Source organism: Schistocerca nitens, chromosome 4 (genome assembly GCF_023898315.1).
Source record: "Schistocerca nitens isolate TAMUIC-IGC-003100 chromosome 4, iqSchNite1.1, whole genome shotgun sequence".
Classification (NCBI taxonomy): domain Eukaryota; kingdom Metazoa; phylum Arthropoda; class Insecta; order Orthoptera; family Acrididae; genus Schistocerca; species Schistocerca nitens.
This window is the reverse complement of record NC_064617.1, coordinates 384,813,319-384,837,375: the sequence shown is the minus strand read 5'-3', so window position 1 is coordinate 384,837,375 and position 24,057 is coordinate 384,813,319. Positions and strand designations below refer to the sequence as shown.

At 41.1% G+C, this 24,057-nt stretch overlaps 1 protein-coding gene across 1 annotated transcript; it reads left to right on the top strand.

The window, feature by feature from the left end:
- The first annotated feature begins 1,376 nt into the window (after window positions 1-1,376).
- On the top strand, window positions 1,377-24,057 carry LOC126251582 (cleavage and polyadenylation specificity factor subunit 4). The gene is made up of 5 exons (XM_049952113.1): window positions 1,377-1,514; window positions 1,587-1,790; window positions 1,879-2,068; window positions 10,727-10,886; window positions 23,088-24,057. Exons 1-5 carry the CDS (start codon window positions 1,412-1,414, stop codon window positions 23,283-23,285), a joined length of 855 nt encoding a protein of 284 aa, XP_049808070.1. The 5' UTR covers window positions 1,377-1,411; the 3' UTR covers window positions 23,286-24,057.

Sequence of the window (24,057 nt, the reverse complement as noted above, 5' to 3'; positions counted from 1 at the left end):
TTTTCTGTGTTACATATTACAGTAAGGCTCATCTATATAGTCCATTCTTGTTGTCTGTAATCAGTTCGCTTGTACATAACTTCGCTCTGCATTTCCTCAACTCCACTCTCCACATAGGAATTGTAATACTCCACTGACAGGAGTTCAATATTTGGCGACAGGGAATGTAATTGTCCAGCAAATCAAGGATTGTCAGATTTAACACAGAAAATCAGTATCCATTGCACTAACATGTCCTGATATTCATAATATAATAGTCAATAAAACATTAGTTATACTGGTAACTAGTCTGAAATTAACATTACTGTTTACATTGAGTGAACAGTTTTCATTAATGCAAATATCATGGAACTGTTATAGTTATCGTCATTGTGAATGCATTTTTATCTAGATGTTAGTTTGATGATAACAGCAAGCAAACTCTCAATAGATATTAAAGACAGGTATCCACAGACATGAATGATCATGATTGTGAATGCACCTTTCTCTATGAGTCTGTGTGATACTAATTGCAAGCAAACTCTCAATAGATATTAAAGGCATGACATGAATTACTGACATAACATGAATTACTTACATGAGCAATGCTTCCACACCACCCTACCGCCACCGCTATGAACACTTTTAATAGATATTAAAGGCAGGTTTCCAAACGTTTGTATTAATTATATGTGCAATCCTTCCAACCTCCATCCTATCACCACACCACCACCAGAATAGAACAGAAATATCTGTACTCAATGAACACTGGTCTTGTTAAGTCAACTTGTGGAAACACCATACTTTCCTTGTCCACTGTCATGCCAAATTGCATCTAAGTTATTAAAGTTAAAATAACTGCTTGTATGTGAAATCTTTTACATTGTTGATGAGTACAAGAATTTTATAAAATCGGGGACATCCATAACTTAAGTCAAGTGTAGGCATTTGTCCCTGGATACACTATATGTAATTTAAATTTAGAATTTGTTAGGTTTATGTACTTTGTTATCTGTACGATCTGCATCTGTCTCGTTTGCTTGTCTTTATGTATGTAATTATCTGTATGTTTTGTAGACAGATACTATTATTTAAGTTATTTTGTATCGACATATGACGAGTGCTATGTTATTGAATATGGTTAAATGGATGATCAATAAATATCAAAAACTAATTTTATTCCATATACGAAATAAAAATTGTTAAGATAACTATGTAACGCATATACAAAATCTACGGTTATTGGTGTTGCTAAAGGCAAAAGCTTTTACTCCTAGTTTGTTTGAAAATAGTTCATTCGAGTGGCGATACATCGACGAGATTGAAACTCTGTGTGATCTTTGTTCTTTCCAGAGTTTCATTGGTAAATGTAATATCTTATTTGAAATGCTTTGTGTTGTTTATTTTGAGTGTTGTGTGAATAACTTGCGTTATGGAGTTTATTGTTGCTAGTGTGGACAACGTAAAGTTTGACATTGAAATTGCCTTGGAGGAGCAATATGGAGCTCTCCCATTACCGTTTGCGGGAATGGACAGTATGTATAATGTTGGACTATGAAGTGACAGGCCCGAGTTCATTCTATAACTTGTTTCTTCTTCTTTTGCAGAATCTATTGCTGCTGTCTGCGAATTTTACCCAAAAGGAAATTGTGCTAAAGGTCCTGCCTGCCCTTTTCGACATGTTCGCGGTGACAGAACAATTGTCTGTAAACATTGGCTTCGTGGGCTGTGCAAAAAAGGAGACCAGTGTGAATTTTTGCACGAATATGACATGAGTAAAATGCCGGAATGTTATTTTTATTCAAGATTTAGTAAGTTCAAGGAGTATTTTTTATTTATTTACGTTTCAGAGCTATATGCGAGTGCATTATACATCATTATCTACTCTTTGATTTGCAGATGCCTGTCACAACAAAGAGTGCCCATTTTTACATATTGATCCAGAAAGTAAAATTAAAGACTGCCCATGGTATGACAGAGGATTTTGTAGACATGGCCCAAATTGTCGGCATAGACACGTAAGAAGAGTCTTGTGTATGAACTACTTAGCAGGGCTCTGTCTTGACGGACCAGAATGCAAATTTATGCAGTGAGTATATTTGTTGCTTAGGAACAGATTAAGTTCGTTTTGATATTGTGAACAATTTATAAATGTGCTTTGCGTTGTTTTAGTTGTATAAACAAGGTGAGCGCAAGTAATTATCCTGAACTCAGTGTGTCTACCTCGCAGCAATTGTGCATCAGAATGACTTGTGTAAATATTGTAACATTCCTCTGCTGCTACTATTGATAATTTCTTGCTACTCTGCCCCAAGAAAAAAAGGGTGCCATTGTTGATGTAAATGTGACAGTTATATACCCTTCCCCTGCAATCTTGTTTGTGGTGGCAGAAAATCTTGTTTTTGGTGGCAGGCTAATCTATAGCACATTCCTAAATGTTTTCATAGCTTGAAATTTCTACCACAACCCATGGCACTACTCACTCTTGCTTTAGCCATGTCTTTATCAGTTTTTGATGTTTCATTCAACTTGTTGATATGAAGAAATGTGGCTTGCAATTTTAGTTGCATTTTTAATGATTATGTGTCACTTTGTGATTGCTATCAAGTAAAACTGATCTGAGCTATGGAGGTAGGCATCAATCATTTTGAAGTATAATGGTGTAGAACACGTGAGTAATTTTTTATGTTTATTGGAAATGCTAGTGGGTCACCCACCTCATGCACTGTAGAGAAAAAGTTTAAAGTCACTCGGACTTGAGCTGTTCTCTTTCTTTCCTTTGGACTCTATGTACACAACACCTTTCTATTTAAATAGCTAGGTAACATGTACTTAAGTGGTTACAATACATGCCCATTGACTATAAATGATACCAGTTGTCCTCATATTTCTCTTGCACCCCTATCTGAAACAAAAATGAAGTCTACGAACAGGCCATGTGAACTCTTTGCTCCTGCACAAGACTTGTGTTTGGGGCTTTATTGCTCCATTACATTTTGAACTATTCTCTGAGACTAAGCGGAGTTTCAGATTGTTGGTGGCAGTCTTTCAAATGAGACCCTCTTACTCCTTGTAGCCAATGTATATGAAACAGTTCCAACGTTTCATGTGGAATGTAAAATGGTGCAGCCTTCCTTTTTGTATATTTATTTATTCAGTTTGCATGGTATATTGTATTGTTCTCTAATTCAAGAAGTCATTTACCTTCACATTCTCACTAAAGGTTCAAATGGCTCTGAGCACTATGGGACTCAACTGCTGAGGTCATTAGTCCCCTAGAACTTAAAACTAGTTAAACCTAACTAACCTAATGACATCACAAACATCCATGCCCGAGGCAGGATTCGAACCTGCGACCGTAGCGGTCTTGCAGTTCCAGACTGCAGCGCCTTTAACCGCACGGCCACTTCGGCCGGCCTCACTAAAGGAAGCAGAAGAGACAGAACAGCACCTTATTAGGTGAGGACTACCTAGCTTGTGCAGCCAGTTAGAAGCAGCCCGATGAGGCACAAGTAGTCCTCTTGCTTGGAGTTATGCCTGATGCTTGTGCCATATGCCAATCAGCTGGAACTTCCATTTGTCATGTCCACGTGTTGTCAACTGGTGTGTTGATATCACTAGCCATCTCTTTTAGAGTGCTACTGCCTCCAGTTAGGATATAAGAAGAGGTAATTGTCACTGCATATGTGGCATTCAGCTGGCTACACATGCCTCTCAGCTTGTGCCAAATAGCGAGCAACTCGGACAGTTCAGTCTTTTTTGACTGGCATGTGTTTGGCAAACCATGGTTTCATGAGCTGGGGGCTAGTCAATGCCAGCTGTCCTATGTAAGCATAAGCTGTGTGCATGCTTCAGTGATCATGATGTGGTGCTGCAGTGGATAATTGTGTCTCACACGAAATGGGGACCATGACTTAACCACCTAGATATCGAGGACTCTAGGAACTAATATAAAAAAATAAATCTCAACCTTTAGGATGTGTTAATTGCCAATGAGGTGAATGGCAGTTGAGACAGAACATTTGCTCCCAGGTAACATTTGGGGAACCTGCTGTGCCACAGTTGTATAGGGCTTACCCAGGCAAGTGAGACTATGTCTGGATGGACACTTAGTTTCCCTGACAGGTCTTGGACACAGCATTGCATCCTGACATTCTCAAAAAATCACTCCGAATAGTTTTTGTGGTCCATTAGGCAGTACTTATTGGACAACTGAATGGCTAGTTTTTTTTTAAACTGGCTTTTTCAGTCGAACGAAACAAATCTCTGTGGCCATGTCAGCTGTATGAAATTTGTTTGTCACTCTCCGGATATGAGTGTTTTCGCTTAATGGAGACATCTGACTGACAAGTCTCTGAAAATTATGTCAGTTATATTGTTATATGAATGTTTTCAGTAAGTCTCCACATTTCAGTGATTTCACTTACATATTTTTTCAGCCATTTTGGAGACAAATAACATATATTTTTTCAAGGAGACGTGAATAAAAAGTGTAGTTCTAAAAATTTTTCATACTGCTGACATTAAGTGTGAAATTTTGGTTTTTCTTAAAAGGTTAGTAACTGGTGCTACATTGTTGTTGTGGTCTTCAGTCCAGAGACTGGTTTGATACAGCTTCTTCTCCATGGATTTTAATTCCCACTCCAAATTTTTCTTTTGTTTCCTTTACTGCTTGCTCAATGTATAGATCGAATAATATCGGGGATATGCTACAACCCTGTCTCACTCCCTTCCCAACCACTGCTTCTCTTTCATGCCCCTCGACTCTTACAACTGCCATCTGGTTTCTGTACAAATTGTAAATAGCCTTTCGCTCCCTGTATTTTACCCTGCCACCTATAGAATTTGAAAGAGAGTATTCCAGTCAAGTGTCAAAAGCTTTCTCTAAGTCTACAAATGCTAGAAATGTAGGTTTGCCTTTCCTTAATCTATCTTCTAACATAAGTCATAGGGTCAGTATTGTCTCACGTATTCCAATATTTCTACAGAATCCAAACTGATCTTCCCTGAGGTCGGCTTCTACCAGTTTTTCCATTCATCTGTAAAGAATTCGCGTTAGTATTTTGCAGCCATGACTTATTAAACTGATAGTTCAGTAATTTTCGCACCTGTCAACACCTGCTTTCTTTGGGATTGGAATTATTATATTCTTCTTGAAGTCTGAGGGTATTTCGCATGTCTCATAGATCTTGCTCACCAGATGGTAGAGTTTTGTGATGAATGGCTCTCCCAAGACTGTCAGTAGTTCTAATGGAATGTTGTCTACTCCCGGGGGCCTTGCTTCGACTTAGGTCTTTCAGTGCTCTGTCAAACTCTTTATGCAGTATCATATCTCCCATTTTATCGTCATCTACATCCTCTTCCATTTCCATAATATTATCCTCAAGTACATCCCCCTTTTATAGACCCTCTACATACTCCTTCCACCTTTCTGCCTTCCCCTCTTTGCTTAGAACTGGGTTTCCATCTGGGTGCTACATTATAAACTTATATTTCAATAAATGAACAATTACTTTCTTATTTCAATGTATTGAATGTCAGTCTTTTCTTGCCTGTTGCTTTGCCCCATCACTGATCATTCTCTTTTGGTAAATTCTAAATTCTGAGATGAAGTGAACAGGAAACATATAAAGTTCAATTTTAGTTGTTTAGTGACTCAGTATATGCTTAAAGCATATACTGCCACCTGTTGGAGGATTTTGACCCCTGTGAGAAATATTTGTCACTATTTTTTAATTTTCTTTGAATGTCTTCAAGTAATAGTTTCAGAATATGAGTCATCCCTGCAAATACACATTGAATTTATATTGATCACTTTTTACTCAGTCATGATTTCTTCCATTCTTACACTACAGAGCATTCCGGCATTTTGATCCAGACACAAATTTCCCTATTAAGTAAACACAGATTCATAAATATGGATATACAGCTCAAAGCTACTTATAGGTGTTGAATAAAAAGCAGTATCGGAACAATAATAATGGTGACGACAGGCTATAACAGAGCACAGTCAACAATAATGATTTGACAGTGCCAAAATGATTGAATGTTTCTGCTCTGAACTGAATGCATCAGGGATCAGACAAGTGCAGCTGTCACTCATAGCAGTGCAGCCTACTTTTGATCCAACAGTCACCAACATTCCATACCATTGCTCATCCTCCAGTGGAGTAACTATTCAGAAGTAAACTGCTAGCAAGGAGGCCATTCAGGGTTTGCATGAATCAAGATCTAGTGGTCCTTAATGCGAACCATATTTCTGTGCTTAATCAAGGTAAGAGTCCTTTGCTGCTCTCGTTAATAAGCAGACCCAAGATGATTGTAGAATTACCAGTGTCCAAAAAGGGTTGTACCCCATTCTGTATTTTTTAATTGTTTTTACAGATTTTTTTTCTAAATATTGCTTCTGTGTTGTAGTTTATGCTGGTGGGTCGAAGCAAGGGGATTCCAATGGCTGTGCTGTATTATTTTCAGGATATGCTTTCAAGTTTTGCTTACGTAAGAGATTCCCGGTATATATGTGATATTGAGGGTGCTGGAGCAGAATTGATGTAATCATGCTACAAAATTTCTCATCTACACTGACTCACTATGTGCCCTTTAATAGGCTGTCCATCACATGTACACAGCAGGAAGATATATTCAGATGATCTACCATGTCAGTTCCACTTGTACAGGCAGGGCGAGGTGGTGTCATTTAGCTTGGTCTCAGGAACATGAGAATGCAGGATAGTGTAGCAGCTAAGGATCCTTGATTGGAAAATCCATTTCATAAAGTGTTGCTACTGTACCTTGCTTTTGAGGCACAGTATCATCCTTCTATGAGGGGAGTGGTTAGTGTTGCGAAACAAGAAGCTTCAGTTGGTGAAAGAAAAAACACAGTCATTGCATTTCTCCTCCTGGGCACTGAGGCAGAAGGAAATACTTTTAATGCACCTCAAGATAGAGAACTGTCATCTGACACATGTATTCCTCCTCTGATGAGGGGACCCACCAATATACAGTGCTTGTAGTGCACAGATATCTGTGCACCACATTTTAACAGAATGTGTTTTACATACAGTTTTAAGAGACATGAGTGCAGTACTCCTTTTGCAGCAACAGCCAATGGATTACAAATTCAGCAGAATTGATGTAAAACTAAAGCCTTGTTGTCAGTTTATAAAAAAGTTATATTAAGTAATTTTGTATTGTAACTTAATCAAAAAAGTCCTTAAAACTTCTCATGGTATGGATGCACTAATCCAACTTGTGAAATATTATAATTACTATTTACTTTTAAAAAGAACATTTTGTGGGACTGTGTTTTAATTAAGATCCATTTTACTCAGCAATCTCATTGCATATTTTATGCGCCCAGCACGCTCACCTAGAAGCTACTAGATGTTTAGTATTACTTAAACAAACTTAATTGTGATTATTTACTATCTGTAAGTTTTTTCATAATTGGAAGGCATAAATTCGAGGAAATAAGAGAAATCACTCTAATTTCATCTTTGCTACTGTGCTTGTAATTATATTGTCAAATATGCAGAGAGCAGTTTGCTACTAATAAAAATTTACAAAGACTCCTAACAGATAAGGCTATACCATAAAGCCTAACACCAGTAAATTAACATCGAAATACCAGTGGAGTGAGGTGCCTGACAATAGACATGGGGCAGTGAAGCTATGTTTAGTGCCAGCATGGAGTTCTTCAAATGGATCCTACATTTACCAAAGACAGAAAGAAATAACTTTTTATTTGTCTTTCTCTAGCTGATTTCCCTGCTTTATCCTGTTACCTGTTTTCATGTCACCCATTCTCACTGTTACCCCACCTGTAGGGTGAGCCCTTAAGACATATGGATTCAAAATTTTCATCTTCCACTTTTTTTCCATATCATCACCACCAACCCTGACACACACACACACACACACACACACACACACACACACACACACACACACACACACACACAGAGAGAGAGAGAGAGAGAGAGAGAGAGAGAGAGAGAGAGAGAGAGAGAGGGAGGGAGGGGGGGGGGGGATGTCATACATGTCTTACCCCCAAGGTTTTTTCCAAGTAGTGAGCGATATGTGCACAAAGTTAAGTTGAAATTTTTCCATGCATCTTCTTTCTTTACATGTCACCCCCTGCCCACACCCACTCCTATGGATCAATTTCCATCAGGACTATCTCCATTCTGACCACCAACCATGAATATTATGGATTTGACACTGATGTTAATCATTTTCTACTGTTTTTGTCTCCCTTCTGCCCCTAACCAAATCTCTGAGGATGAAATTTCATCAGAACAGTTACCAATCAGCCTGGCAGTACCAAAAACAAAGGATTCAACATTAATATCAGTTGCACTATTTGAAAAAGTCACTTCTTTCCATCCTGACACACAGCTGAGTTTTAAAGGTAACCCTTCGCTGTCTACACTGAGGTGACAAAAATCTTGAGATAGTGATGTACACACATGCAAATGGTGGTAGTATCATGTACACGAAGTATAAATAGTGACTGCACTGGCAGTGTGTCATTTGTTTTTGAGTGATTCATGTGAAAAGGTTTAAAATGTGATTATGGCCACATGACAGGAATTAACAGACTTTGAATGCAGAATGGTAGTTGGAGCTAGATGCATGGGACACTCCATTTCGGGAATCGTAAGGGAATTCAATATTCTGACATCCACAGTGTCAAGGGGATATACAACGAAAGTATGTGTTTGGACAGTGCAGCTAAATTTGGCATTAATGGGCTGCGGCAGCAGATAGCTGCCACGAGTGCCTTTAACAGCATGACATTGCCGGTAGCATCTCTCCTGGGCTCAAGACCATATCAGTGGCTGTGGTCCACGGGAATCAATCATTTTCTGGAAATGGTTATGATCAGCTACTTGGAGACCTTTGGCAGCCATTCACGGATGTCATGTTTCCAAACAGGGATGGAATTTTTATGGATATCGTGCCATGTCAGCAGGTCACAATTGTTCACAATTGGTTTGAATAATGTTCTGGACAATTTGAGCAAATCATTTAGCCACCCACCAGCAACACTTCCGCAATTATGGATGGCTTTAAAGGCAGCATGGCTCAGTATTTATGCAGGTGACTTCCAGTGAATTGTTGAGTCCATGCCATGTTGAGTTGCTACACTATCCTGGGCAAAAGGAAGTCCGACACAATATCAGAAGGTATCCCATGACTTTTGGCACATCAGTGTCGTTTGTAATGTTGAGCAGTCAACACATAGGTTGAACTAATTGTTAAGCTTTCCCTTTGGGGGAACCAATAAACACACACCTATTAATATGATTCCATTGTGCTGGTGTCTGCAGCTTGACTGTTTTCTTGCCATTAATACCCTATATAACTTGCCAGAAGATTTAAATGATAATCAATTATTCGAAATAACTCTCTTCCACATTTTGTTATCTTTATATGTGATCTTTGACATTTGAGTTGAAAAAACTTGACCCAACTCTAACACACAAGAATCATCACTACTTTTCATTTTGAAACTTCCTGGTGGATTAAAACTCTATGCCAGACTGAGATTCATAGCTGGGACCTTTGCCTTTATGGTCAAATTCTGTACTGCTTGAGCTATCCAAGCATGACTTTGGCCTTGCTTTCACAACTTCACTTCCACAGTATCTCTCCCCTACCTTCCAAACTTCACATAAGCTGTCCCACATACTGTGTGGGAGAGCTCAATCAGTAAAGCACTTGACAACAATAGAGAGGTCCGTGGTTTGTGTACCAGTCTGGCAAACAGTTTTAATCTTCCAGAAAGTTCCAAATCAGTTTGCAGTCTGATGCTTACTGACCATCAACAGCGAATAAAACTTTACTCGAAACCCCCTTTCATTCATTCCCACATTTGGTTACACACTATTGGTCTATGTTGTACACACTATTGGTATATGTCGTATTTTAATCATCCCTCTCACTCAGTAGTAACAGTACCCTTGCATAAAAAAGTGAGTAAAAGCCATCAGTGATGTTGGATAATATCTTGTAGGAGCCCGGAGTTTGCTGTAGTGAAGCATGGAACACACTTATATTGCTCAAGGAAACACTAATGCACACTGGAGTGTGAATATGTTTAGCATTAAAACTAAAAATGTAGGTGACAGATTATCAGTGCCTTGTATGTGTAATATTTCTGCTCTAAGGATTAGGCAACACACAGCCATGCACACACAAGAATATTACAGGATTACCAATGTTTTGAGAGTCAACAGGAACAAATTTAACAGAGCAGTGGAAGTGTCGCTATGTGTTTTAGATGCATAATTTTAAGATATTTCTCGTACCTATGCATCATTTTTGGGTGACAAGAATTCACTAGTTTGTTTGATGAAATTCTACTGTTTCACATCTTTCTCCAGTGCAACTAAATTCATCTTGTAATGTGCCACTGATGAAAATATTGATGCAAGATTCAAAATTATTTCTGTAACATTTTTCTCCAAAGATTACAATTATGTGATAATTTAAATTAGGGAATCTGAACAGTTATAGGTTCCCCTGGGTCATATTTTGAGAGACAGGGACAAGGACAGTAATCTGACACTGATTGCTCCTTACTATGTCATTCTACTTCTTAAAAGTGAAGGAAGGACATATACAAGCAAACTCATTAAATATTAAATACACATTGTTGTTTTATTAGAGTGATGGTTATGACATGTAGTTTTACTTTGTGGTAGCTCATCAGTTTTTTTCTTTGTTCCTGTTTTTGTTTCAGTCCACGATTTGAACTTCCAGCAACAGATGTCCAACAAAAAGATGGGAAGAAGGTTATTATTACTTGCCATTACTGTGGAGAAACAGGACATAAAGCATTGTTTTGCAATAAAATGCCACCTGACATGCGGGATGTGCAGTCTAAACAAGAGGAATTGAGGGTATTTCGTCTACATGCTATTTTTACTTTACAGGCTTTTATATTTATTGAGTGATGATTGTTTTCACTGAAGAAAATTGATGGTTGATGCTGAAAGACTGTTGTCGTTGTAGTCTTCAGTCCAGAGACTGTTTGATGCAGCTCTCCATGCTATTGTATCCTGTGCAAGCTTTTTCATCTCCAAGTAACTACTGCAACCTGCATCCTTCGGAATCTGCTTAGTGTATTCATCTCTTGGTCTTCCTCTATAATTTTTACCGAGCAAGGTGGCGCAGTGGTTAGACATTGGACGGTTCAATCCAGCGTCCGGCCATCCTGATTTAGGTTTTCCGTGATTTCCCTAAGTTGCTCTAGGCAAATGCCAGGATGGTTCCTTTCGAAGGGCACGGCTGACTTCCTTCCCCGTGCTTCCCTAATCCGATGACCTCGCTGTCTGGTCTCCTTCCCCAAACAACCCAACCCCTCTATGATTTTTACCCTCCACCTTGCCCTCCAATACTAAACTGGTGATCCCTTGATGCCTCAGAACATGTCCTGCCAACCGATCCCTTCTTCTAGTCAAGTTGTACCACAAATTCCTCCTCTCCCAAATTCTATTCAGTACCTCCCCATTAGTTACATGATTTACCCATCTAATCTTCAGCATTCTGTAGCACCACATTTCAAAAGCTTCTATTCTCTTCTTGTCTAAACTATTTATCATCCACATTTCACTTCCATACATGGCTACACTCCATACAAATACTTTCAGAATAAATTTCCTTACACTTAAATCTATACTTGATGTTCACAAATTTCTCTTCTTCAGAAACGCTTTCCTTGCCATAGCTAGTCTGCTTTTTATGTCCTCTCTGCTTCGACCATCATCAGTTTATTTTGCTCCCCAAATGGCAAAACTGAACTACTACTGATCTCCTAATCTAGTTCCCTCAGCATCACCTGATTTAAATCAACTACATTCCATTATCCTTGTTTTGCATTTGTTGATGTTCATCTTATATCCTCCTTTAAAGACATTGTCCATTCCGTTCAGCTGTTCTTCCAGGTCCTTTGCTGTCTCTGACAGAATTACAGTGTCGTCAGCAAACCTCAAAGTTTTTATTTCTTCTCCTACTCCAAATTTTTCTTTTGTTTCCTTTACTGCTTGCCCAATATACAGATTGAATAACATTGGGGATAGGCTACAATCCTGTCTCACTCCCTCCCCAACCACTGCTTCCCTTTCATGCCCCTCGACTCTTATAACTGCCATCTGGTTTCTGTACAAATTGTAAATAGCCTTTCGCTCCCTGTATTTTACCCCTGCCACCTTCAGAATTTGAAAGAGAGTATTCCAGTCAACATTGTCAAAAGCTTTCTCTAAGTCTACAAATGCTAGGAACGTAGGTTTGCCTTTCCTTAATCTATCTTCTAAGATAAGTCATAGGGTCAGTATTGCCTCACGTGTCCCAACATTTCTACGGAATCCAAACTGATCTTCCTCTAGGTCGGCTTCTACCAGTTTTTCCATTTCTCTGAAAAGAATTCCGTTAGTATTTTTTCCATTCGTCTGTAAACAATTCGTGTTAGTATTTTGCAACTGTGACTTATTAAACTGATAGTTCAGTAATTTTCACACCTGTCATCACCTGCTTTCTTTGGTATTGGAATTACTGTATTTTTCTTGAAGTCTGAGGGTATTTCGCCTGTCTCATACATCTTGCTCACCAGATGGTAGAGTTTTGCCAGGGCTGGCTCTCCCAAGGCTATCAGTAGTTCTAATAGAATGTTGTCTACTCCCAGTGTTTTGAGTTAGGTCTTTGAGTGCTCTGCCAAATTCTTCATGCAGTATCATATCTCCCTTTTCAACTTCATCTGCTGCGTGTGGGTCCAGGGGTTAGAATAGGCTCAAGGTATTCCTGCCTGTTGTAAGAGGCGACTAAAAGGAGTTTCACACGTTTCAGCCTTTATGTGATGGTCCCCTGTAGTGTTTGACCTCCATTCTTCAAAATTTTCCTGAAGGTCGAGCCAGTTGGGGAAGGGTGCCTTACATGGTGCATTGTGTCCATCGTGCATTGAGATCTTTAGCCCACTTTCTCGTCAACGCATTGCAGTCCCACCCATTCTCCATCTCTTGGGTGGGGACACCTTTCTGGGTGTGTTTTCCACCATGCACTATGCAGTGTCGCTTCCTGCATCGACAATGACCATGGACCAATTTTGCACCTGATGTCCAGCATGGTAGCCAGTCCGTTTTGGTGGGGCCGCCATGTACCCTGCTGATGCCTGCACCGTTAACTCCTCACATGTGCCAAGGGGTAGATACCCATCCCCCTGGGGCATCGGGACTCCTGGCAATGGCCGTCCTGCCAGGTGGCCTTTGTTGCGTCTGGGTGGCACCTGTGGGGAGGGCACCTGGTCAGAGTGGGTGGCATCTTGCCGGATGACAAGTGATGAAGTGTAGTCCATCATCTCTTGCTAGTGGTGGAACACCAGCAGTCTCTAAGCTTTCACAAGCTCAATTCAACGCACAGAAGTACCACCCCAAATCGTTTTCCTCCTTGGCCACACCATGGGAGGAACGTCAGGTTAAGGATGACAGGGGATCTTATTCGCCCTGGTCTCTTGTATGTTTGAGGGCTGATGGGGAATCTTCCATGACAATGAAACCTCAGTTTTTTGTTGAGCATTTAGAGGACAAGTTTGGGGAGGTGGAGGGCTTGTCCACAATGTATCATGTTTCACAGGGACCTTCTTTTGCAGTCTGGTGATGAGCTGTGCACCTATTTAGAGCAACGAGGTGTACATTTTGTCCGGTGTATCCACCAGGGTCTGAGGGATTATCAAGTTGCCACCGGTGCCTTCATCTTGGCCTTTGAGGGTGATACATTGCCCGAGGTCAAGGTGATGGTCTACCGCTGTGATGTAAAGCCCTATATCCCTCCCCCAATGCAGTGCTTTAAGTGCTGGAAGTTCGGCCATATGTCTCTCCACTGTACTTCCAGCATCACATGTCGAGATTGCAGACGCCCATCACATCCCAATACTCCACGTGCCCTGCCTCCCATCTGTGTCAACTTTGGAGGGCACCATTCGCCTTGCTCGCCAGACTGCAGGATTCTCCAGAAAGAAAGGAAAATCATGGAGTACAAGATCCTGAGCTGACTGACCTACACTGAGCCTAAGAGGAAATAAGAACAACTCCATCCTGTGCGAATGACTTCCTCTTATGCCGCTGCTACAACAGTTCTGGCACCATCAGCTCTGCCAACCCAAGAGCCGGAAGACTACACCTGCCCCCTTTATGGTGGGGGGCATTTCCCTCCCTGTTGCTCCTGCACCACGTACTTAGGGGGCAACGTCCCCTAACCATCGGGGACGTAAGTCTTCTTCGGCTTCTCTCGCTAGGAAGGGGTCCCTTGGGTCACTCCCTTCCCAGGTTTATGCTACTGGGAAAGATGACACCTTCCAGCAGGTGAAGAGCCCAAAAGCAGCTGGTCGTAGGCCATCACGATCATCTTCAGTCCTGGAGACTGAGCCAGCAAAGTCCTCCCAGCCAGGGAAACCCAAGGAGCAGTGAGAGAAATCCAAAAAGAAAACCCCTAAAACCATGGAAATTGCGGTGGCATCCACACCACGGCAACCTACCAGCTGTGTGTCTGAGGATGGGGTGGAGATTTTGGCGTCCACTGAGGACCTAGATCTCACCAGACCCTCAGACACAATGGTTATAGACTGCTCAGGCAATAAGTCGGTGGCAGCAGGAGGTGTAAACTACCTCATTGAATGTTCCATGCCTTCCCAGTCTCAAGATGACGTCATCCTCCAGTGGAATTGAGGCAGGTTTTCCACCGCCTGGCTGAGCTACGGCAACTGTTAAGCTTTATATCTGCTGTCTGCTTTGCTCTCCAGGAAACCTAGTTCGCAGCAATGCGGACCCCTGCCCTCCGCGGCTATAAGGGGCATTACAGGAACCTTTAGTGACTATAATTGAGTGTCAGGTGGAGTTTGTGTTTATGTCCTAAGTTCAGTCTGTAGTGAACCTGTGCCCCTTCAAATCTCTCTTGAAGCTGTGGCTGTCAGAATAAGGACGACACAGGAAATAACTGTCTGCAGTGTATATTTTCCTCCAGATGGTGCAGTACCCCTGAATGTATTAGCTGCACTGATTGATCAATTCCCTAAACCTTTCCTACTTTTGGGAGATTTTAACGCCCATTACCCCTTGTGGGGTGGCACTGCTCGCCAGTTACGTAGCACACATTCGTAGTTCTCCTCAGCATCCGAATTACTGTCTCCTTTTCCCGCCTGTGGCATTCCATCTCCCCCATCGGCAGCCCCGGTTGGGGCTAACGATTGCAGTTCACGTGCGATCGCTTCTGTCTGAACTGGAGTCCTTGCCTGTACCACCTCTCCTCGAGGTCCATTCATGTACACCTCCATGGTGTACACCTGAGCCGCAGCTTCGTCTGGACCTTTTGCGTGGCCCTAAGGACTGTGTTAACTCTGCGGCTCTCTGCTGTCACTTCCTCTCGATTCTTGACGTGTTCCGGGGCTCTGAAGTGGTTTACACTGATGGCTCGATGGCTGATGGTCTTGTTGGCTTTGCCTACATTCACGGTGGCCACATTGAACAGCATTCCTTACCTGATGGCTGCAGTGTATTCACTACAGAGCTGGTGGCCATTTTTTGTGCACTTCAGTATCTCCGTTCATGCCCAGGAGAGTCTTTTCTTTTATGTACTGACTCCTTGAGCAGCCTGAAAACTTATCAACCAGTCCTCCTCATCCTTTGGCAGCATCCATCCAGGAGTCCATCTATGCCCTGGAACGGTCCAGTCGTTCAATGAAGTTCGTCTGGACCCCTGGTCATGTCGGAATCCCAGGAAATGAACTTGCTGACAGGCTGGCCAAACATCCTACATGGAAACCACTTCTGGAGATGGGCATCCCCGCAACTGACCTGTGTTTGTTATTACGCCCCAAAGTTTTTCAGCTTTGGGAGATGGAATGGCAAAATTTCAGTACGCACAACAAACTGCCAGTCATTAAGGGGTCCACGAATGTGTGGAAGTACTCGAAGAGGGCCTCTCGTAGGGACTCCATGGTTCTCTGCCAGCTCCGCATTGGCCATGGCTGGGCAACCCACGGATACCTCTGGCACCCTGAAGACCCACCTCAGTATCGGTGTGGTGTGCGGTTTGACAGTGGTCCATATTCTTTAGCTCTGTCCTCTTTTGGCTGCCCTGCAACTTCGTCTTCGGTTGCTGGACTCTCGCTATCACTGATTTTAGCAGACAGCGCCTCATTGGATGGTTTGGTTGTACATTTCATCTGTGAGGGTGGGTTTTATCATTCGATCTGAATTTTAGCGCATGTCCTTTGTCTCTCTGTGTCCTCCACCCTAGTGCTTTTAGGGTGGAGGTTTTAATGTATTGCAGAGTGGCTGGCTTTTCCTTTTTATTTCCGTGGTCGGCCAACCACTGTAATCTGCTTCCTTGTTTTACTCTCTTCTCACTGTTTCTTGCACCTCTCTGTTGTTTGCTTGTCATCTTTTGTTCATTTTAGTGTTCATTGCCTTTCCTTCGTTCTTGTGGTCATCCTTTCTTTGTGTTTTGTGTTATATGTCTCGTCTGTTTTATTCTCACACTTGTGGCATTGTTTTATTAGGAACCAGGGACCGATGACCTCGTAGTTTGGTCCATTCCCCCTTTTTAAACCAACCAACCATCTTCATCTACATCCTCTTCCATTTCCATAATGTTGCCCTCAAGTACATAGCCATTGTATAGACCCTCTATATACTCCTGCAACCTTTCTGCTTTCCCTTCTTTACTTAGAACTGGTTTTCGGCCTGAGCTCTTGATATTCATACAATTCGATCTCTTTCTCCAAAGCTCTCTTTAATTTTCCAGTAGGCAGTATCTATCTTACTCCTCATGATACATGCCTCTACATCCTTACATTTGTCCTCATGGCATCCCTGCTTAGCCATTTTGCACTTCCTGTCAATCTCATTTTTGAGACGTTTGTATTCCTTTTTGCCTGCTTCATTTACTGCATTTTTATATTTCCTCCTTTGATCAATTAAATTCAATATCTCTTCTGTTACCCAAGGATTTATACTAGCCCTCGTCTTTTTACCTACTTGATCCTCTGCTGCCTTCACTATTTCATCTCTCAAAGCTACCCATTCTTTTTCTATTGTATTTCTTTCCTCCGTTCTTGTCAATTGTTCCCTAATGCTCTCTCTGAAACTCTCCACAGTCTCTGGTTCTTTCAGTTTATCCAGGCCCCATCTCTTTAAACTGATCAACACATTTATTAAAGGCTGCATATAAATTTCCACTCTATAAGCTAACCTTGGGGAAGATCAGTTTGGATTCCGAAAAAATGTAGAAACATGAGAGGCAAGATTGACACTCTGACTTATCTGAGAAGATACGTTAAGGAAAAGGAAACATACGTTTACAGCATTTATAGACTTTTGACAATGTTGACAGAACACTCTCTTTGAAATTCTGAAGGTAGCAGGGGTAAAATATAGGTAGCAAAATCTCGTTTACAATGTGTACAGAAACCAGGTGGCAGTTACGAGTCGAGTAGCATAAAGGGAAGCAATGGTTGAGAATGGAGTCAATCTGTACATTGGACAAGCAGTAAAGGAAACTAAAGAAAAATTTTGATAGGAATAGTTCAGGGAGAATAAATAAAAACGTAGAGGTTTGCCAGTTTTGCTGTAATTCTGTCAGAGACAGCAAAAGACAAAAGAGCAGTTGAAAGGAATGGGCAGTGTCTTAAAGAGGAGGATATAAAATGAATGTCAACAAAAGCAAAACAAGAATAATGGAATGTAGTCAGATTAAATCAGGTGATGATAAGGGAATCGGATTAGGAAATGAGACACTTGAAGTAATAGATGAGATTTACCAGTTGGACAACAAAAGAACTGTTGATGGCTGAAATAGAGGGGATATAAAATGCAGACTGGGAATGGCAAGAAAAGTGTTTCTGAACAAGAAAAATTTGTTAATGTGTTAGGAAGTCATTTCTGAAAGTATTTGTCTGTAATGTAGCCATGTATGGAAGTAAAACATTGATGATAAACAGTTTAGACAAAAAGAGAATAGAAGCTTGTGAAATGTGGTGCTACAGAAGAATGTTGAAGATTAGATCAGTAGATCACATAACTAATGAGGTGGTACTTAGTAGAACTGGGGAGACAAGAAATTTGTGGCACAACTTGACAAAAAGAAGGGATCAGTTGATAAGACATATTCTCGTAGTAGAACTGGGGAGACAAGAAATTTGTGGCACAACTTGACAAAAAGAAGGGATCAGTTGATAAGACATATTCTCGGATAGCAAGAGATCACCACTTTAGCATTGCAGGGAAGTGTGGGAAGAGGGGGTTGGGTGAAGTAAAAAAGTAAAAATGTAGGAGGAGATCAAGCAGAGTCTGGAAGATGTAGGTTGCAGTAGTTATTTGGAGAGGATAGAGTAGCATGGAGGGCTGCATCAACCCATCTTCAGACTGCAGATGGCAACAACAATAATTCTTTCAGCACTGTTGTGGATACTGCATGTAATAGCCTTTCTAAAGTAATGTTGCAAGTGTATGAAATGAAATGTCTGATTTCGATACTGTCACGATGTAAAAGCAGTATCGTCTTCAACAATATTGTGAAAATGAAAGCTTGCTACTTATTGTAAAGATAACATGTTGAGTTGCAGACAGGTGCCGGCCGCTGGTGGCCGAGCGGTTCTGGCGCTACAGTCTGGAACCGCGCGACCGCTACGGTCACAGGTTCGAATCCTGCCTCGGGCATGGATGTTTGTGTTGTCCTTAGGTTAGTTAGGTTTAAGTAGTTCTAAGTTCTAGGGGACTTATGACCTCAGCAGTTGAGTCCCATAGTGCTCAGAACCATTTGAACCATTTTTTTTGCAGACAGGTGGGCAGCTCGGACTGCAATGCCGCTGTTGAGTATGAGTTGTATTTGCTTGTGTAAATGAATGTGTATGTATTTTCTTTTTTGAAGAAGGCTTTGGCCGAAAGCTAAATGTGTAACAGTTTTTTCCATATGTCTGTTTGCAACTTAACATGTCTTCTTTATGTTGAGTAGCAGACTGTTTTTTTCCTGGTATTGTTGATATTCCAACCTGGGGTTTCCATTGTCTGATATCCTCTGCAGTGTTAATAAAGACCTCCATCAGAGGCAACTAGCCCTGTAATATATGTACCTTCTCAGCCCTCACATATTATTTCTCAACAGTGTTTTAATAGGTTAATATCTTTTAAACAAACATAGCATTTTACATAAATGGTGATCAACTACCACCTGTGAAGAAGAACTACTCACATAGAAATGAAATAAGATGTAGCCTCTAAATATATATATTTAAATTCTATGGTTATGTGCAGTGAAATGTTTATGTGTAGCATATTTATTGGAAAAAATATGCATTTAGTATATAGATCACATGGGTATATGAACAGGACATTAAAAATGTGTAACACTGATGATACATAGCATGAATAGATGGAATGTGTTTGGTACACAGAAATAAAAATTCATTTACAAAATACAGAATTTTTGTTAACTATATAATAAAGTGTGATTGAAGTAGCATCTGATGAGAAATGGTGGCAAATATTAACAATACCAATGAGTCCAGACTTGAGATTGTTTCCTGTTCAGTTGTTAAGGATGGTAGTTAATTTTGTTTGGTGATTTCAGTATTACCTTCTAAGTTAATTGTCCATGTAAAAGTGTGTTAATTGGTGTACTTATATTCCACAGCCTGAAGTAGAAATTGTACTTTCTATAGTATTCTCATATATTGTTCTCTAGTTTAAAGGCACAGTGTGTGAAACACTTACTGAGTCATGTCATAAAACACAGTCATTGATATATAGGCCATGTCAGTTTACAAGGTAGCAAAAACATATTCAAAGATATGAGTCCATTTATAATGTAAATATTTAAAGTGAATCCTGGTGGAAGTTGTTGGCAAGAAGTCTACAACAGAGATATCTGTAATGGCAAACATAATACACTCCCGGAAATTGAAATAAGAACACCGTGAATTCATTGTCCCAGGAAGGGGAAACTTTATTGACACATTCCTGGGGTCAGATACATCACATGATCACACTGACAGAACCACAGGCACGTAGACACAGGCAACAGAGCATGCACAATGTCGGCACTAGTACAGTGTATATCCACCTTTCGCAGCAATGCAGGTTGCTATTCTCCCATGGAGACGATCGTAGAGATGCTGGATGTAGTCCTGTGGAACGGCTTGCCATGCCATTTCCACCTGGCGCCTCAGTTGGACCAGCGTTCGTGCTGGACGTGCAGACCGCGTGAGACGACGCTTCATCCAGTCCAAAACATGCTCAATGGGGGACAGATCCGGAGATCTTGCTGGCCAGGGTAGTTGACTTACACCTTCTAGAGCACGTTGGGTGGCACGGGATACATGCGGACGTGCATTGTCCTGTTGGAACAGCAAGTTCCCTTGCCGGTCTAGGAATGGTAGAACGATGGGTTCGATGACGGTTTGGATGTACCGTGCACTGTTCAGTGTCCCCTCGACGATCACCAGTGGTGTACGGCCAGTGTAGGAGATCGCTCCCCACACCATGATGCCGGGTGTTGGCCCTAATGCCTCGGTCGTATGCAGTCCTGATTGTGGCGCTCACCTGCACGGTGCCAAACACGCATACGACCATCATTGGCACCAAGGCAGAAGCGACTCTCATTGCTGAAGACGACACGTCTCCATTCGTCCCTCCATTCACGCCTGTCGCGACACCACTGGAGGCGGGCTGCACTATGTTGGGGCATGAGCGGAAGACTACCTAACGGTGTGCGGGACCGTAGCCCAGCTTCATGGAGACGGTTGCGAATGGTCCTCGCCGATACCCCAGGAGCAACAGTGTCCCTAATTTGCTGGGAAGTGGCGGTGCGGTCCCCTACGGTACTGCGTAGGATCCTACGGTCTTGGCGTGCATCCGTGCGTCGCTGCGGTCCGGTCCCAGGTCGACGGGCACGTGCACCTTCCGCCGACCACTGGCGACAACATCGATGTACTGTGGAGACCTCACGCCCCACGTGTTGAGCAATTCGGCGGTACGTCCACCCGGCCTCCCGCATGCCCACTATACGCCCTCGCTCAAAGTCCGTCAACTGCACATACGGTTCACGTCCACGCTGTCGCGGCATGCTACCAGTGTTAAAGACTGCGATGGAGCTCCGTATGCCACGGCAAACTGGCTGACACTGACGGCGGCGGTGCACAAATGCTGCGCAGCTAGCGCCATTCGACGGCCAACACCGCGGTTCCTGGTGTGTCCGCTGTGCCGTGCGTGTGATCATTGCTTGTACAGCCCTCTCGCAGTGTCCGGAGCAAGTATGGTGGGTCTGACACACCGGTGTCAATGTGTTCTTTTTTCCAATTCCAGGAGTGTACATTTCTAAGAAGCTTCATCACATTCTTTGATAACTGTTTCCCATTAATAAATTACAAGTGTAAATAAAATACTAATAAGCAACCAGTTTGGTAAATTAATAGCATTACAATATCATTTAGGAGAAAATGGGAGCTCTATCATAATACAAAGTGTACTTACAGCCCAGCAAAGGAATTATACCACAGACAAAACTAAAAAAAATATTGGAGAAAGTCATCAGGCATTTTAAAACAGCAGATAACATCTTCTGAATAGGTCATTTCCTAAACAAAGTTAAAACAATATTGTGATTTGTGAAAGCAATGCCAGGATAGAAAGTAGATAATCAGCATATTACACCTCTTCCATGGGAGTGTGATACTCGTACTGATCTACCAGAGAGGTACATAAGTAATATGCCATTAACCACTTTCTTTCAATAATTGGCAAGTTAATACAGCACTTTTAAAAGTGTGTGTTTCAAAACAATTATGCCAAATGCAGCTACAAGAAACAACTAAGTAAGAAATTGAATCAGTTATTAACTAAGTGAGTATTAAGAGCTATGTGAGTATGATGATACAGAAGAACACTAAAGATTAGATGGTTAGGTCACGTAACTAATGAGGAAATAGTGAATAGAATTGGGGAGAAAATTTGTGGTGTAACTTGAATAGAAGAAGAGATTGCGTGATAGGACCCATTCGGAGACATCAAGGGACCACCAGTTTAGTATTGGAAGGAAGTGTGAGACTAAAAACCATAGAGGGAGACCAAGAGATGAATACAGTAAGCAGATACAGAAGGATGTAAGTTGCAGTAGTTATTTTAGATGTGAGACTTGCATAGGATAGGGTAGCACAGGGAGCTGCATCAAACCAGACTTTGGACTGAAGACCATAACAACAAGTATGATCAAATATCAAGCAGCCTCGTGAAGGTCGATGCATGACATGTTACACAGAGTCAGTTGTGAAGTATGTTGTTTAGTTTCCACATAATACCCATTTGGATTTCCACTTTATAAAATGGAAGAAAGAAATTATGTATTTGCTGACAGGCCAGTATCCTTGCTATTAGTGAATTTCAATTCTACACCTAAGACATACTGTAAAGGTTTGTCAGCTGTCATGACTTTCACCACAACCTGCTAGAGTTAAACATTGTATTTTTGAGGAGATGATCATGTATGTTTTGGATTCCTTAGTCTGCTTTCAGTTTCATCATCAAAATAAGGAAACTGCTTTTTCATCTTCAGCTAACCATGTTCTGTTGCCTGCCTTATCCCTGCCTGCTCTGTCCAAAGCCACTACCTGCATTTTTCTGCCTATTGTGTCTTTGTGCTAGTTTGTATTCCTTCTCTCGGCAGTTCTTCCCCCCCCCCCTCCCCTATATGTATTAACAGCAGTACCAATTATCTAGCAGTTAATCAAAGTAAGAAATGCCATTTGTTGGCACACACAACTTTTGTAGTAAGTCTCAAACATTAAAGCAATTGTACTATGTTTGCTGCTGTTGTTGTGTCCTTGCTGAAGTTTTAAAAATCTCCTAGCTGAAATTGTACAATTTGTGTGTAATTTGAAAATAGTAACACACTTGATATGAAAACTGAAAATTCTGTGTGTCGGTGTGCACATGCATGTGCACTCTCTTCACTTCCGCCTTTTCTTCTTCATTTTCATACTCGCTTAATTCTTTAATAATATCTCTAGATCATGACTATCTGCAGATGCTAGTTTGTCATGTTTAACTTTTTTTTTACAGACAAAAAATCTCATGTATGTTGGAAAAGAAGGAAATGAAGATGCCAATTCTCCAAAGCCGCCTCAGAAGCCTCTAGAGGAAGTGACATGTTTCAAGTGTGGGTGTAAAGGACATTACGCAAACAAGTGCCCAAAGGGGCACTTGGCATTTTTAAGCCAAAGCCAGAATCCTCCTCCTCCTGGAGGATACCGACGGTAGCAGAAATGGGAATTTTTTGTGAATGAATAATTTTTCTTGTGTGTGTCACATTTCAGAACTATTCAGTTTTATCACATTCATAATTGACTGTAATTTGCATTTATCATCATGTGATTACTGGCAGTATTAATTTAAGGAAATAGATATGTAACATGCGTGTGTCTAAAGGAGTGATTAATGTTTGTGAATGCCAAACTACTGTGATATTTGGAAGGTATTTCAATTAATTAATCCTTTGTACACTGACCTCTTCTCACTTGGTACTTGGTTGTGAAGGGGCATCATTCTTAGTTGTTTTTAAATGACTTTGCAAAGTACAGAAATATGATAGAAACATGGTTACTGCATCATGTAAAAGTGAAATGTAAGTGCATTACATAAATGTGAGTTTATTTTAGTATATACAATTCAAATAGACAATATAATTATTCGTGAAGAGAAAAGTTTTACATGCTCTCTCTCTGTCTCTCTCTCCAGCAGTACAATAATTATTTTGTCTGTATTCTTAAAAACAGTACAGGAATCTTTAAAACTATGTATCTGAAAGTGAGAATATTTTTGTTGTTGTTTAAGTGCGAGTATGTTTGGTTTTGTAATCACGGAAGTTCTCTGAGACGTGAAACCCATGTTGTCTTTACACCACCATCTACTCTCCTTTCTGACAGAGCAGCAAATTGTGGCCTTTTTAGTAGGAAGTGTAACTTTTATCAGAAAAATAGTGTACAAATATTTTGTCAATTTGTGTGAATGAAATATATTTTTGTTGTAAATA

Excerpts from the sequence above, each read along its gene's own strand:
- LOC126251582 (XM_049952113.1), top strand. The coding sequence starts at position 1,412 with ATGGAGTTTATTGTTGCTAGTGTGGACAACGTAAAGTTTGACATTGAA. Across the intron at positions 1,791-1,878 it reads TTATTTTTATTCAAGATTTA|ATGCCTGTCACAACAAAGAG; the intron begins GTAAGTTCAAGG and ends TTTGATTTGCAG. Across the intron at positions 2,069-10,726 it reads CCAGAATGCAAATTTATGCA|TCCACGATTTGAACTTCCAG; the intron begins GTGAGTATATTT and ends TTTTTGTTTCAG.